Source organism: Trichogramma pretiosum, unplaced genomic scaffold (genome assembly GCF_000599845.2).
Source record: "Trichogramma pretiosum strain Unisexual culture from Peru unplaced genomic scaffold, Tpre_2.0 scaffold6, whole genome shotgun sequence".
NCBI lineage: Eukaryota > Metazoa > Arthropoda > Insecta > Hymenoptera > Trichogrammatidae > Trichogramma > Trichogramma pretiosum.
Window position 1 is genome coordinate 2775265 of NW_019641678.1, and position 14930 is coordinate 2790194.

General features: G+C 33.1%; 3 protein-coding genes across 4 annotated transcripts; 2 read left to right on the forward strand and 1 right to left on the reverse strand.

Moving 5' to 3' along the window:
• Positions 1-785: 785 nt before the first annotated feature.
• LOC106657809 (chymotrypsin-2-like) lies at positions 786-1912 on the reverse strand. The gene is made up of 4 exons (XM_014379486.1): positions 1861-1912; positions 1432-1781; positions 1070-1342; positions 786-956 (listed from the first exon to the last, which is right to left on the reverse strand). Exons 1-4 carry the CDS (start codon positions 1910-1912, stop codon positions 786-788), a joined length of 846 nt encoding a protein of 281 aa, XP_014234972.1.
• Positions 1913-11009: 9097 nt separating this feature from the next.
• Positions 11010-12005, forward strand: LOC106657904 (turripeptide OL11-like). Of its 2 annotated transcripts, none has more exons than XM_023460817.1 (3): positions 11010-11128; positions 11229-11378; positions 11451-12005. In XM_023460817.1, the coding sequence occupies exons 1-3, from the start codon at positions 11101-11103 to the stop codon at positions 11486-11488; spliced, it is 216 nt and encodes a 71-aa protein (XP_023316585.1). In that variant the 5' UTR covers positions 11010-11100; the 3' UTR covers positions 11489-12005. The 2 variants fall into 2 exon arrangements, with proteins under 2 accessions (XP_023316585.1, XP_014235090.1); XM_014379604.2 differs by having other exon boundaries at positions 11017-11128; positions 11199-11378.
• Positions 12006-12652: 647 nt separating this feature from the next.
• On the forward strand, positions 12653-13809 carry LOC106657903 (agrin). The gene is made up of 3 exons (XM_014379603.2): positions 12653-12910; positions 13368-13544; positions 13633-13809. The coding sequence occupies exons 1-3, from the start codon at positions 12880-12882 to the stop codon at positions 13677-13679; spliced, it is 255 nt and encodes an 84-aa protein (XP_014235089.1). The 5' UTR covers positions 12653-12879; the 3' UTR covers positions 13680-13809.
• The last annotated feature ends 1121 nt before the right edge of the window (positions 13810-14930 follow it).

The following is a 14930-nucleotide window of genomic DNA, read 5'->3' on the forward strand; positions in this document are numbered from 1 at the left end:
ATTTTCTATAAGTTTGTGTCCTTTATACGCTACTACATAAAATTTGGTATGCATAATAACGGATAACAAAATTAAAATTATTTAAAGCTAGTAGAGTTTTCATTCATAGCAAATAAAAATATCTTTTTAATCGTTTCGACTCGGTAATTCATTATCTGATTCGTGCTTACATACAAAGCATAAATAAGTCAAGAAAACAAGATCAAATTTTCAATCTTTTAATCAGTTAACGTGAAATAATGTAACAATTAATTTTGCTTTTTGATATTATGGCCGGCCATTTACATTATTTTAACGTTTAGAATCAACGCAACACGCGAGCGAATGTACAATACTTGAAACGAAATTCCTAAAAAATTTTAAACAGTAACAGTACGAGAAGAAACGTTTGTATAAATTAATTTAGTCATTTTGTGAAAAGTTCGGGGAGAAAGTGAGGGCTACGGTGCAGCTCTGGGCAGGCTTTTCACTCTTTTGCATTACTACGTCATATATAGATAATGGAGCGAAAAAATTATGGCTTACTCGAGGCAAGTGTCGAGTCGTTAGAGAGTGGACAAACTAAGACATTTGTCGCTCGCGATTTCATTTAATTCAAAATAAGCTGAAAAGAGATAAGATCTTCGGTACGAAACAATGTCATTGAGATAAACACTCAAATCGTTAAAAATAAACACAACAGCGCTTACTAATAATAGAATACAAAATTTATTAAAAAATTAGATGGATTATCTTACATACAGCTATTCTCAGAAAACACAGAATGAAATATAATTTTTGTCAATTTAAGCATATACTACGTCATAAGCGTACTCGTCGTTGAGGATTTTTTGTACGAAATAAGCGTACTTGGAGACTTTGGTGAAAAGCTCGGGCGTATCCTTGTCGCAACTGCTGGGAGCGTTCAAAATTCCAATTATTTCGTTATTGTAGACGAGTGGATCGCCACCGTCGCCCTGAAAGAAGAAAAAGAAATATTCAAGCAGCCGAGAGACGGTAAAGAGTTACAAATGACCCGAGCGGAAATTCGAGGCAGCACAGGACAATATATTATCGTAGCAATGCTTACGTAGCAAGTATGTCCGTAATTGGTGTTCGACAAAGTGCAAAGACTACCGCTCGTAAGTAAGAAAGCCCTTGACTGTTGACACTGGCTCGTCGATATGACCCTAGTGCGGAGTGTCTTGAAATTATTGCCCTCCAATTTGCCGTCGAGGTCAGCCGGATCGTGAACTCCGTAGCCGCTGACTTCTGCCACTTTGTCTACGTAGTCCGCGTTCGAGGACGGTAGATAAAGCTTCTTAAAATGTTCCTCGTCGATCAAATCGAACGACCCTTTGATCTGTTCAAAGCAAGACACAGCACAACGAGTCAAGGCATGCTCAACTGGCCAAAAAAAATTTCAACTCTTTGGCATTCCAGCTATATTACCTTAAGTACGGCTATGTCGTATTCATGGTATCTCTCGTCCTTGAAATAATTCTTGGGATATGCGATTTGGCTTACTCTGCGGAAGACGCGTTGCTCTAGGTAAGGTTTGTCCAGTTCGGGCGCTTGGTTACCACCGGCACGAACGACGATTTCGCTGCTGTGATTGCCAAAAACGCAGTGGGCTGCCGTCAAAACGTATCGACTGTCGATGATAGCACCACCGCAAAGATGCACAAGGTGTTCTGACTCTTGGTCAAGGTACAGGATTGCCACGTGGTATCCATAGTTGGCAGGATCAGCGCTGTCGCCACCGTTGATGCGTTCGACACCGACGCGATCGATGTTGGCACCTGTATCAATTCAATAATTGCCAGCGAAATTAGAATTAACAAGAGAGGGGCCTTCAAAATAGTCAAATGCTACACCGACCATCGATGCTGCAAATCGCAAAGCAAACGAAAAATAACAGCTTGAGGAACATTTCGAAGGCTAGTACACTTTACAAAATTTACAATAGCAGACTGGAGCTTATATATAGCTGCTGCGAGTATGAAGTAGCCAACGAAGCGCGGCCTTTCCACCACCAAAAATTTGAGAAATTTCACGCGTGCACGCAACGGTATCAGATAATTCGTTTTAAAAATAAAATTTCTTCGCAATTCAAACAATCGAGTGTTTGCGCGTGTGCACAATGCATATTTTTAATGACTTACAAAGTGGCGTGCAATTGTATATAGGTCAATGAATTCGAATCCGAGAGCGAAGGGAAGATTTATTCAGGTTTTTCGATTTAAGAATGCGCACGTATGCCATTGAATTGGTCGGGAATATTGATGATATGCGTGATGTCGCGTCTTATCGCGTAATTTGCGCGTGCATTGCTGATTTATGCACACGCAGTAGATCATTCGATAAGCTACGTTCGAAAAATCATTATACTTGTCTTCTCAATAGATTTTTCCAATAATTTATTAGATAATTTATTTTTACTTTTTACTTAGGGCAAAAGTGTCATTTTTTGCCACTTCAAAAAATTCTTTAAAAATCCAAGGTTATTTAATGAGTCATTTTGACAAAAAAAGTTTTACTTGTTCGCACCATTGATAACTAGCCACGAAAAAACGCTCATATTAAATTAACATTAATGGGCTAAGAAAAATTCTGATTTCTTAAAAACAAAAATTTTTTTTTTAAATTTTTGCAGTACATTTAAATTATATTTATTCAATTCTGGACATTAAAACAATGCTCGGATTTTTTTTTTTAATTAAATGATTTACTTTTGTCACTTGATAATCTTTCTCTCTCTCTCTCTCTTTCTGCGAACTCGAGCAGGCCTAAACAATCGCGCATCTTCCTAAAAGGTCAAAATCTTTATCAAACATCTTTTTTCAGATATAAAACAAAATAAAAATTCTTTGTCTCTGTACTTAAAAAAAAAATTGTCACAAATACGTGTGTCGATTGACGCTTTGATAAGATTTTTTTGGGCAACAGAGATTCACATTTTAAACCTTAAGCTTGGAGAAAACGATGATACATTCACCATGATAATATGTTTTCGTTAATTTTTTTTTCATTTCGTGCCTTAAGTTTCTTTAAGAGAAATTTTAAGGTGTTTATACTGAGAATAAAAGTTTTGTGAAAATAAACACCATTTTAAATGTACTTAAATTAATGAGTATCTTATTATCTAATAATGTACATCTTATCATTATATAAAATAACAATTTATCGTTAGTATTTTGTGTCAGAAATGCAAATCTTGCAAGATTCGTTTCAAGTAAGAAGTCATTTATTAACAGTAGCTAGGTAATCCGTTTAAAATATCTTTCTAGATATAAATTACATAATGTGCATATATTATATTACGGAACGCTTCTTAAAGAAAGATTAGAACGTCATAAAGATTGTATACCGTTGAATTTTAATGCAAGGAAAAATAATATTTGATCAATCAGAGACTAAACGTAAACTTTTGATAAAATTGTTGGCGTGCACGTGTGTGTGTGTGTGTGTGTGTGTGTGTGTGTGTGTGTGTGTGTGTGTGTGTGAGACTGTTTAAAAAATATTATATGAATCAGTATTTGAATTTGCATAATTGACATAACATTTTCAATCTCCGTTCATCATCATAACCAATGCTCATGAGCTTTTAAAAAGAACTTAATAAAGAATTTCTCAATAATTACATCCAAAAATTCTAGATTTGTGTTTTTAAAAAAATGTCTTTATAGTAAAGAAAAGAAAACCATAAAAAAAGTAGTTCAAGTAAATTACAATTATAGTTTCATTAAAATATCAAAAATTAGTTTGGTCCCTTTTTGAAGGTCAAACAAAGCACAAAGTATTTTCCTTTCATTATAAGGTATTTTACATAAAATGTGCGAAGTCAGTAGGCTGAACGTGATAAACATTTAAGTATTCTTTATAATACCTTCGAAGTCATTGAAATTAAAAAGCAACATTTTAAAATACACACACACACACACACACATACTCTCTCACCCGCATACGATAAATTTTGTCTTTCAAATGAACACGCACACGCGCATACACTAAATATATACGGTTATTTCCAAACGTATCTGGACTGTCGACCTTAACATCAACGTGTGTACTTGGCGCGAGAAGAGATTGAAAGAATGAGGTATGGGCTTTAGATCCTGTATTTCTCTCTCACACCCACTTGTGGGTCACAACAAAGAAGATGCATCCAAAAGATGTATGGCCTAAAAAGCCTCAAGAGTGCATTTTTTCGGCCAAAAATCGAGGGGAAGAAGAAAACAAAAGCCAACCACAAACGGGCGTACACAAGTTTATAAGTACGAGACATTCTCTCTCGAGTGAATACTGCTAAAGTTAAGTGGTCCCCAACGAGTATATACATGCTCCTGTTTGTAGGGTATTTCCACCACATAACTTTCTGTCTTAAAAATAGATTTATTTTTATTTCTAAAAATTTGAACTCTTCCGAAAATCGTGCAGGGAATAAATAAACAATGTTTATAAATTTCTTGGATGTAATATATATGTAGGTCTAAAAGTGCACATTAGAATTTTCTTACATAATTGAATCAGTTACTTTTTTCAAGTACTTTTCAATCAAATATAAAGTTTCATGTGAAAGAAATATGAAATATTAATTAAAAAATTTAAAATCGTTATTAATATAAACAATATAAATTTTCAAGTGTCTCATTTTATAAATTGCCAATTACTAGAGCGTGTTTACTTATATGAATAAATCTCGTGAAATTTTAATATTTTACTGTTGAAAAAAAATTTTTTTTTAGAGCAAACTCGTGAAATTTTTTTTTGGGACTTGCAAGTGATTCAAACACTTAAAAAAGTAATGCCCATCAAATTCGGGAGAGGAACTTCGAAGATTTAAAAAAGTACATTTTCAATATAAAGCTGATGAAACATATTTTTATGGCAAATGGGGATTTTATAAAAAAGTCGTTAAAATACTAAAAACTAGTTGAATTTTTCTTAAGAGCGTGGAAGGCTCGGATAACGTCGCACGCAATTCAATAAAATTTTTTAAAAGTACGCAGTTTCTGAGGATTGCTTGGTGATGATATGGATAAAAAAGCTCGATGGGCTTTTTGGTAATTAGAATTTGAAAATTGAAATTAGGATGAGTTGAACTTCAAAACTCATAAAAAGCGCCATAAATTGCATGATTTTTGTATGAATTCGAGTTTGGATACCATTAGAAATTGTTAAAAATTTAACATAAACATTACCAGGAATGGAAATTTTTTACAATATATATACCAAGTAACCTAGAATTTCAAGTGAATTAATAATTTGTTTCAATCTTAAACTACGAAGACACGAGCCTCGCTACAGTTTTTAAACGATGATCACGACAACTCGTTCATCCCGTTGTCAACGGCTTCATAGAAGCAGTGCCGACATCGTTGCATTGTATATATATGTATAGATATATTGCCGCCTGTAATATGCAACTTTCTCGAGCTCTCAGATAATATCCCTACGATTATTGCATTAATTATTCATCCAACTATCGGAGCGCATTAGTGGTGAGAGAAATGCCGATATTTTTATACTTTTTTTGTTCTATAAAGGCTATCTATAATGCACGACCTTGAATATCTACCAGTCAACAAGATTTTCATTTGCTTGCTTGTACGTATATGGGGATGATAAAAAGTAATTTACGTTCCATATCTTAATTATGAAAAAGGAGAGAGAGAGAGAGAGAGAGAGAGAGCAGTGCAGTGGAAGGGCGCTGACTATCTCATAATGTACCGTGACGAATAATTGTAGTGAAATTTAATGTTCACATGGAAGATCATGCTTAAGTGTAAAAAAACTCTTCTTGTAATATTGGAACGGCTACAGCGACTTCCCTTTTTTTTTATTTCGCCTTTTGTGACGTATCTGTAGATACGTTTTGGAAAGATTGTTTCATCCGAAAAATGCAGAAGAAAGTGTAAAATTCGGGTCGCTATTATCGACAACAAGTTTGATTTTTTTTCGAACGATTGTCTCACTCGCGAGCGATAATACCGACGGATAATAACAATCTTCTTTGCCGTTTTTTTTTACCGCGGTGCTTTCGATAATTGGGATTAAAAGCTCGCACCGTTCAATTTTCGACCCAAACAATGGCCTTGTGTATACGTGTTCACTAAATAACTTGTTTTAAACCAATGCGGCGCGAATTGAACGCGTATAGACGCAGTAAATTTTAATCACTAGAGAGTGATTAGGTGTCACATGCTGTGTTATATTACTATACATCAAGTATCAATATTTACTTATTTTATGCCTTATTTTTTTCGATTGGAAAATAAAAAAGAGCGCAGATTACAGGTATGAAAAATTTCAAACATAATAAAAAAATATCTGGCTCGGAAGTTCGATGAGCTTATTTTTTTTAATGCAATTAAAATAAATTTTCAGTACTTTTTTGGCTTTGAGTTTTCCAAGCTCGTAACGAGGGATAAACCAGAGACTTTTAATGAGCGAAGCAAACATACCTTTTCACCGAGCTTGGATTTTATATAGGAGTTTGCCATTGATGTTTATTCTCGGCGCAGGTGCGAGTTCACTTTCGATTCGTCAATCATGTCCATTGCATTGACTTGCAGTATAGAAAACGAGATCTTCTGCCGGCAATGCACTCGCGCGACTCGCCCTTTCACTCGCGTATACATTTTCTGATGGCTTTTTTGTTGTCGTCTTGATCGCACGCCTGCATGCGTGTCTCGTCATCCCAGCTCATCTGCACTGCAGCAGCAACGGCTTGGACGGTGAGGAATGTAGGCTCATGGAAAAACTGGTTGCACTTGGTCGTCGCATGCACACATGTGTGTGTGTGCGTAGCGTAACCGTAACATAGCCACTTGCCGGCGAGGTCCTTGTACGATTAGTTTTATGCTCTTTGCGGCGACTCTATGACGCGTGCTTGCATTCTTATTTTTCTTCCAAACGTTACGAGAATCTCGATTTCGTTTCGCGACTCACAGCTTCGAAATACTCCTCTAATTTCCAAAATCCGATACACGATTTCTTGTACGTGTTGACGCCTACAATTACTCGGAAAAAAAAGGCGCAATCGCTACGAAAGCCGTGGACGTCGCGAGTCTTGCGATACTCTTACACAATAGTTGCAATAGTTTAGCCCGTGCACGTGCGATTATTGACAAGTAAGAGAATTTGGATTTTCGAAAAGACATTTACACAATAAAATGTAAAATACCACACCCTATGTTAGTAGTAGAGTATCAAAGTGCGGCACTCGTACACAAGCAGTTTCTCTATATTTATTCCAATAAAGGTGGGTCGCGCGCTCGACAGTGGCAGGCGCAGATATATTTACTCGCGCTTCTATAGCTGCAATTAGTCCATACATACGTCAACGCCTGCCTATGGCCAATGCTTCAGAGAGTTTGCTCACGATTTCTGTTGCGCCAAGAAATTTACTGTACAGACTACGTCTTGGACAATGGTACGAAACATCGACTAGCAAAATCGAAATTACGCTAGCAGTATTTAAATTGATTAGATCTGCACGAAAAGTAAAAAATTCGGATTTATGATGACACGAAAAGAGTAGAAAAATGATATTGAGGATGGTGCGAGGCATATTCATATTATGACGCAAATTTGATAACTCAATTTATCTTTATGCAATTCGTAAAAAATAATGGACACCGATACCGGAACTAATCTAGCGTATAGATTTATCGGTTTTAATCAAAATATTATAAACCTTTCGTTACTCTAAAATCATCAAGTATTTTATCAGGATATCAGATTGTACATCGGTTTTGAGTGTATCTATGAAATCAACTTTATGCACTCCTATTTTGATGAAGTAAATGCTGGGTTGCATAAAATGTATCAGTTTGAAAATAACTATCTGTTTAGATAAAGTTAAAAAAATGTATTTCCTAAAAATTCAGGGAAAAATAATTTAACTTACTTCTAAAGCATGTTGCTGGTAAACAAGCCAGCAAGTAACTGTATGTATGTTTAAGGTGGTTTATAGTGCGATACTCATCGACGATTATAAGGAAAATATAATATTTTACGTGCAAATCTCACGTGCACGTTTGAGCACCGTGAAGGCGTTGCGAACTAATTAACATCTTGCAGCTCGCTTTAGGTTCATACAGTTGCCCATATGCTCGCATCTGAAAGCGAGCCAAACCATTCATAAATATGTGTGAGTAATACCCGCTAGCCAAATTGCATAAAAATGGCAAACAAAGTTAAGCCAAACGATCAATTTCGGAGAGGAAAAAGGCAGAAAAGACTACCAAAAATTTACGTTCAGCTGATGATATACATTGGCATAATAAAGTATAATTGCACGAACGAAAACGAATATGTTTAATTATATATAAATGTGCTGCGAGTGGAGCGTGTAAAAATAACGGGTATTAAGTGATGCGCATATGATTTTTTTTCATCTTGTAAAAAAGTGAAAAAAAGGCAAGAAAAGAGAAACAGAGAAAGAGAGAGAGAGGGAGAGAGAAAAGAAAAACGTTACCAAAAGAGGAGGTTGATACGTGACGCTTGTAAAACACTTTCCTGGAGATGTGCTCGCGTTACTTTTTTTACGCATGACTCGTAGCAGGTCCGACTTTTGCTTGCTCGACTTTTTCGCTTGCGCTTAACTTTGAGTATGCTGTTGTTTCTCTTTTATAGTATAGAGTTTGCATTGCAGCTTTTTAAAAGGGAGGAACGACGATTTCTTGTGTGCCAGTAAATGGAAAATTTTGCATCCGACTTCCGTGTTTGAGATCTATTTAATCAAATTATTACCTTGGAAATGAGGGTATTGTTTTCGAAATAGATCATTGTTTATTGTTATTTTTACGTTTGTCATTCTTAAAAATAAAAATGATTAATAAAAAATTTTGCGAACAATCGTGGAGCAGTCGAAGCGAAGGACGATTATTAATTTTGATAAAATTTTTACACGCCAAAAATTGCGGTTCGCTCACTTTACTTTTAAAATACACTCCACTATCAGATAAAAAAAATGAGAAAATTTCGAAAAATGAGAAGGCAGCTTTAAAGCGATACATCACTGAATGTACTTGGCTATACAGGGGAAATTCTCGTCACGCTTGCACACGTAATATGATTTCGAGTGCGAAAGTTTCGTGAAGCATTATAAAGCAAGTCGAACTTGAGGCACGCGACCGTAAATTTGAAAAGGTGTGAGAAAAACAGAATAAGTTTATTACGATCGTTTGTTTTCTGCCAATTGTTATTTCTTAGGCACTGTAACCTTACAACAAAGGTACATTCTTCAGGCTTATGATGAAGTTTTATTCGCACTTTATCCGACGAAACTTTACATATAGGTCCTACACCTTTTTTAAAAAGTCAATGTAGATTGCTTTATGTGCAAGAACCATAGGGGGAAATCTTATTTTTGATAATAATGAATTGACATGTCCGGCTTCTCAGTATTCTCTGTTTTCACTGATGATACGATCCTGAGACTTTCTACTGAGCAATTTTTATCATACGCACTTTCGAAAAATATTGATGACAAGTTGAATGCGGATATTTTTAAGTAACGAAAGTATCGGCTTATTTATGGAGCAGTGTCATCATAGGCATTTATAGTAGTACAATTGTATGTCTCCAAAGTCAGTGACAAAAACTACTTTTTCAGTTCAAAGATGCAATTCGACGATTATGATTTCAAAAAATTTATTGTGGTCAAGGATGAAAGTTTTATTCGATTCGTAATCTATTTACACGTGTCAACTTATAAAAAAGTAGAAATTATTATTAATTCATTAACTTCAAATGGGAATTTATAATCTTAACGTTAATTAAGACGTAACAATTACATGCGATGGCATTACTTGAGGAATGGTCATTTTTAAATCGATTATTTATACAATGACCTTCATTAACGTTACAATTTATTCCAACAATGCGAATATTTTATCAGTGATAGTGAAAAATTGCCTGCGCTAATGCATTAACAAGTTGACCTATTTTTTGAAAGTTTTTTCAAGTTACATATATTTCTAATTGATTAAACTTGTAAACAAGTCTTAAATGTCTTAAATCATAAATATAATTCAATATTCATAACTAATTTTCATGTTCAATCAAAATTTCTCAAAAATCAATTGTTCCTGCAATTACGTTAATTACAAATGACATTTTTCTTGTAGAGATTACTTCATTATGTTTTGTCACGTACAACGCTCGGTCGATGACAAATACTACTACAACTTATTCTGAAAAATGAAAATAATTACAAGTGACTTTGAAATAGAAACAATTGTGTGATGAGCGATTTTGTCTTCCATTCACTTGTTACTCAGTAGCACAAACTTGTCCACACTTCAGCTATTCCATTCATTCAAATTTTTCGGTTATCATTGTTTTTAAGTAACAATTTAGAAAACTTATCGAGAGGTCTGTGGTTGTTGTCGATTTATCATAAAACAGTTGCATAATATATTTTTATATATTTTAGTATTGAATGGTTGATTTCGTATACAAACTTGATTGCTAATAGAAGTTAATTTCAACACATCTAATTTTGCATATGTTTTATATACAAAATCAACTTCCCACATTGAGAAAATATTATTTTAAGGAAATTGATCATACCGGCTTTTAAAGTAGTATCATGAATGATTGTTTTAAAACGATATGAGCTTGGCTAACCTTGTGCTGTAAAGACACAGTGAGATGTAAAAATAGAAAGTGCATAATCATAAGGTAAAGATGTACATGGACCTATTCAAAAATGTAACAGATGAATTCAAAAGTATCTAATTTTTTAAATCCAAAAGAAATAAACAATTCTATTCATTTACAATTTTTATGTGAACAAATGACTAGCCATTATAGCAATCCTTGAATTTAATTTTTCTTAATTATTGGTGTAATGTATGTACGGGTCTGCTGAACTTCCTGCAGGTAAATTTTTTCACCAAGTTTAATGCGCATTAAAAAGTATGTACAAAATTTTGTAGCGAGATTAGCGAGAAAAAATTACGCGAGGTTTATGAGAGTGGGGAATAGCTATTCGCTTATAAAAGAGCTGACATCCTCAGAAGAAAGACTAGTTATCATCGTTTGGGCACATCATTGCAGGTGTTTCGATTCCGATAAATTTCTTTGTTTTTTACTGCCGTTTTCAAGATGACAAAATTATTCGTTGTTTTGTGTGGTGAGTGAACTTATCGAATAAATTACGACTAAAATAAAAGTTACTTAACAGTTTTTTTTTTGTTATTTAGTGTTGATGAGTAGTTTTTTGATAATTCAAGGAACAACTATAAGATTTAGAGAAAAGGGGGAAGCTGACAATAACTGTGATTGTATTACAACCTACGAATTTTTACCAGTTTGTGGGTCCAATGGAAAAAGTTATCCAAATGAGGGTACCTTGAAATGTGCTAACGAGTGCGAAGGAGGCAGTGCGTATAATTTTTACATAATTATCAAATTATGATGAAATTTCAGTGTTATTGATTGTTTTTCTTTTGTAGATATTCAGGTCCGTCACAAAGGACTGTGTCAAGAATAAACTTCTACTTACGATTTTTTTTAATTTTATAAACTTAAAATAATATTGTTACAACTCTGGAAGATTTTAATACTTTTGTAAACCTTTATTCCAGTTCAAATCGTGACATTTTATAACTGTTAATGACATTTTAAAGACGTTATGCACGTTTAAAAAATGTACAATAATTGAAAATGTTAATAAATATTTAAGTTGTTTAGTATTATTGGTGTCCATAACAATATCTTCAAATGTGAACAGTGAGAAAAATTATAGCCCAATAATCAAAAATATAAAAAGGGCCAATAACTGCTATGAGAAAATACAATAGCTCGTTATCAAATTACCTATAAATTATAACCGTCAACATTTTAATTTACCTCTTTGTTTTTATGTACGAAGTAGTTCAAATCTTTTACAAACAGTATATACATGGTATGTTTATTGTTGTCACAAAAACCCGCTGCCAATCCAATGGCAAAGTGCTTCCTCCTGATTTTTAAGTATTAAAGCTAATAAAACAATTGCCAAACTGAAACTCCAAACAATTATAACTTATTAACTACTCGATGGATCCTTAAATAAATTTTTAGAGCTTCTTGCGACATACTGATCTTTCAAAACAAACTGAACCGCGTCTCTCTAGGTGCCTCTGTTCAAAAGTTACATTGGTTCCACACACACACACACACATCTCTCTCTCCTCTCCTTCCTCAATGAGGAAGATATAGCATTGGTTTTAAAATAACAAAATTCATGATGTCACTATTTGCATATAATTCCTGAATGCCTTATTTCTTTTTCATTTTTCAAACAATTGTTGCACAGTAATGAAATTTGCTCAAAATTTAGATTAGATGATTTCATTATATAAAAAATATAAAATTTACATGAGAATTTATGCAAAACTAAAATTTCTTATGAATACCATCAGAGTGTTTACTCAGCGCGCTTTTAAAAAGTTTTTTTATAACCTCAGAGTAATAGAGCTGTCGGTAATATGAAAATCTAACTGTGAAGCATAATTATATTTTATCATTGCTCGGTATCGGAAGATGGAATGTTTACAAATATAAAATGTAAAAAAACGCGTTGACTTCTGTAAAATGAGTCAAAACATTTAAATTTTATGTGATTATTATATCATAAATAAATACTAATGATAACACGAGTAATATTTTTTTCTTCAATCACAATGGAAATTAATTTATTGATAAATGAAAAAATGGTTTTTCCAGTCTCTGTCTTTAACGACTCAAAGAGTATAACTAAACATCATTTGGTGGGGAATTGAATGTTCTTTTTTTGCAAGCACACGTCATGTATGTAACTGCGCAAACGAATCAGTTTATCCGCATCTACTCTTAGACGTACATTCGCGGTCTGATACTGATCATCATAAAATTATCAAAATGGCAAAATCAGTTATCTTCATCACCATTGGTAATTAATATTTCAACATAAATGTCATTATAACATCAGATTATAGTTATATATTGTTTAATTTAATGTCATTTTTTATGTTAGTGTAAATGAACTCAAAACGTTTGGGTATGTTATTTATATGTAATTAGTGTTTTAGAGATGTTATTTCATTATATCATTATTTACAATTATATGAAAGAAAAGCTTCTAAAATATTTTCTATTTTATAAGTAAAAACAAATAAAACAGTGATGTATGTTTTTAAAATAAAGAGAAATTTATTAGTTGTAAAAGGTCTAGACATACAATAAATCTCTGAAAAATAAAGTAATTTTAAATATTTCGATTTTCATTACTCGTTCAAAAATTTTCAAATTTGTGTAATATAGTTTAAGTTAATTGCTTGAAAGAAATGTGCTGGCAAATAAAATCATTATTATCATTTCATAATAATTATATACTTTATGCGTTTCAGTTATAGTTTTGTGCCTAATGATTTTCAAAGTGCAAGCTGCACTTCCCGAATTTGATGCCGAAGGAAAACCTTGTATTTGTGCTACCACTGATGATTTAACTTATGTCTGTGGAACTGACGGAGAAACTTATTCCAATATTTCTGAATTAGAATGTAGCAATAAGTGTTTGAGGAAAAGTAAGTTTTGAATTGTTCAACATTATTTTTCCACTGTAATTATAAGAATAGTATTTTAGTAATAGAAAACATTTTTCATATTTTTTAGCTGTACAAGTTAGAAGCATGGGCCCTTGTGACAGTCCATGGGAATAAAATGGATGAAGAATTTTTTTTATACTTCGTTTCATCTCCTATTTATGATCAATGAATAGATTATTTTATTATTATTATTTAGATTACTGATAATAATCGATAAAAAAATTTAACATTAAAGATATGATAAATAAAGCATAACTTTAATTTTTCATACCGTTTCATTAAAAAACCTTAAAGTGAAGTATATTTTGATTTAAAAAAATTGTTTCCCGATGCTCCATATGTGTTATATACACAATTATTGTTGTCTACGAAATAAGTTTGAATAAAAATTACTAAATAAGACATTTTAAAAAAATATATTTTCAATTAGAAGTTACTATTTTTCAAACTTATCAGCGTCGTGGATCATTCCCTCAAAAGGAGACTAGTTTTTCGAAGCTGATCCTGTTTTAAAAAAATTGTTTCAATACAACACAAAATAGAAGTAATGATAAGGAAAAGAGGCTTTCAATTGTTCCAAAGAAAGATCTCTGTTTCAAATCTATTTTAATAAGCATTTGCAAAATAAAATATCTAATTAACATTCAAAAAAATCACCTTCGATTCGCAGCTTAAAATTGGAAATGATCAACAGAACATTCAGACTAAGTTTATTTTGATCATGACCCAAGCAATTTAAATATCAAATGAATTAAAAACTTGTTTTAGACTTGGTAATAAAATATGAATTCATTATAGAATTAAAAAAGTCTACTCTCTTTTTGAATTTGGGTAAGGATTCACATTAAGTATTATTTGTAGATACATATGGGCGAAATTTCTCAAAACTCCTAGCGCCTCGCGTTTTTGAGCGAAATTACTCCATTTCTAACTCGCTCTAAAAGTACCAAAACGAACCTAGAAAAAATAACCAACCAGTCATTTCGATAGAAAATTTGCTCAGCTTTCCGATGGTGAGGTCCAATTTTCCGTAATTTTCCATTTTCTCCTCAGAAAATGCAAGTAAACTTTAAAACTCGAATATCTCAAAAAGTGCCTTTTTTTGGCGTTTTTTATTGTTTCAGTGGAAAGCTGAGGTCTTTTTACACAAAAAAAAACAGTTGTTTTCAAAGTGTAAACACATAATTCTATGAGAGATACGAGCAAACATAGTCGGCGCTCAGCTGTCCGGCCACCTGGACGCGCGACTCGCGGCTCCCGAGCCTTGCACGGCTCGCTGTATTCGCAGCTCGCACAAATGTCAATGTAATTCAACTAGAGAAATTAATAAAAATATGTTTTTTATGCGTTTTTTTTCAACTTTCT

Bases quoted from the DNA above. Each gene is read 5' to 3' on its own strand.
- LOC106657903 (XM_014379603.2), top strand. From the start codon at position 12,880: ATGGCAAAATCAGTTATCTTCATCACCATTG. The intron at 12,911-13,367 runs GTAATTAATATT...TATGCGTTTCAG, and splicing joins AGTTATCTTCATCACCATTG to TTATAGTTTTGTGCCTAATG. The intron at 13,545-13,632 runs GTAAGTTTTGAA...CATATTTTTTAG, and splicing joins CAATAAGTGTTTGAGGAAAA to CTGTACAAGTTAGAAGCATG.
- LOC106657809 (XM_014379486.1), bottom strand. From the start codon at position 1,912: ATGTTCCTCAAGCTGTTATTTTTCGTTTGCTTTGCGATTTGCAGCATC. The intron at 1,343-1,431 runs GTAATATAGCTG...TGCTTTGAACAG, and splicing joins ACGACATAGCCGTACTTAAG to ATCAAAGGGTCGTTCGATTT. The intron at 957-1,069 runs GTAAGCATTGCT...TTCTTCTTTCAG, and splicing joins ATTACGGACATACTTGCTAC to GGCGACGGTGGCGATCCACT.
- LOC106657904 (XM_014379604.2), top strand. From the start codon at position 11,101: ATGACAAAATTATTCGTTGTTTTGTGTG. The intron at 11,129-11,198 runs GTGAGTGAACTT...TTTGTTATTTAG, and splicing joins ATTATTCGTTGTTTTGTGTG to TGTTGATGAGTAGTTTTTTG. The intron at 11,379-11,450 runs GTGCGTATAATT...TTTCTTTTGTAG, and splicing joins TAACGAGTGCGAAGGAGGCA to ATATTCAGGTCCGTCACAAA.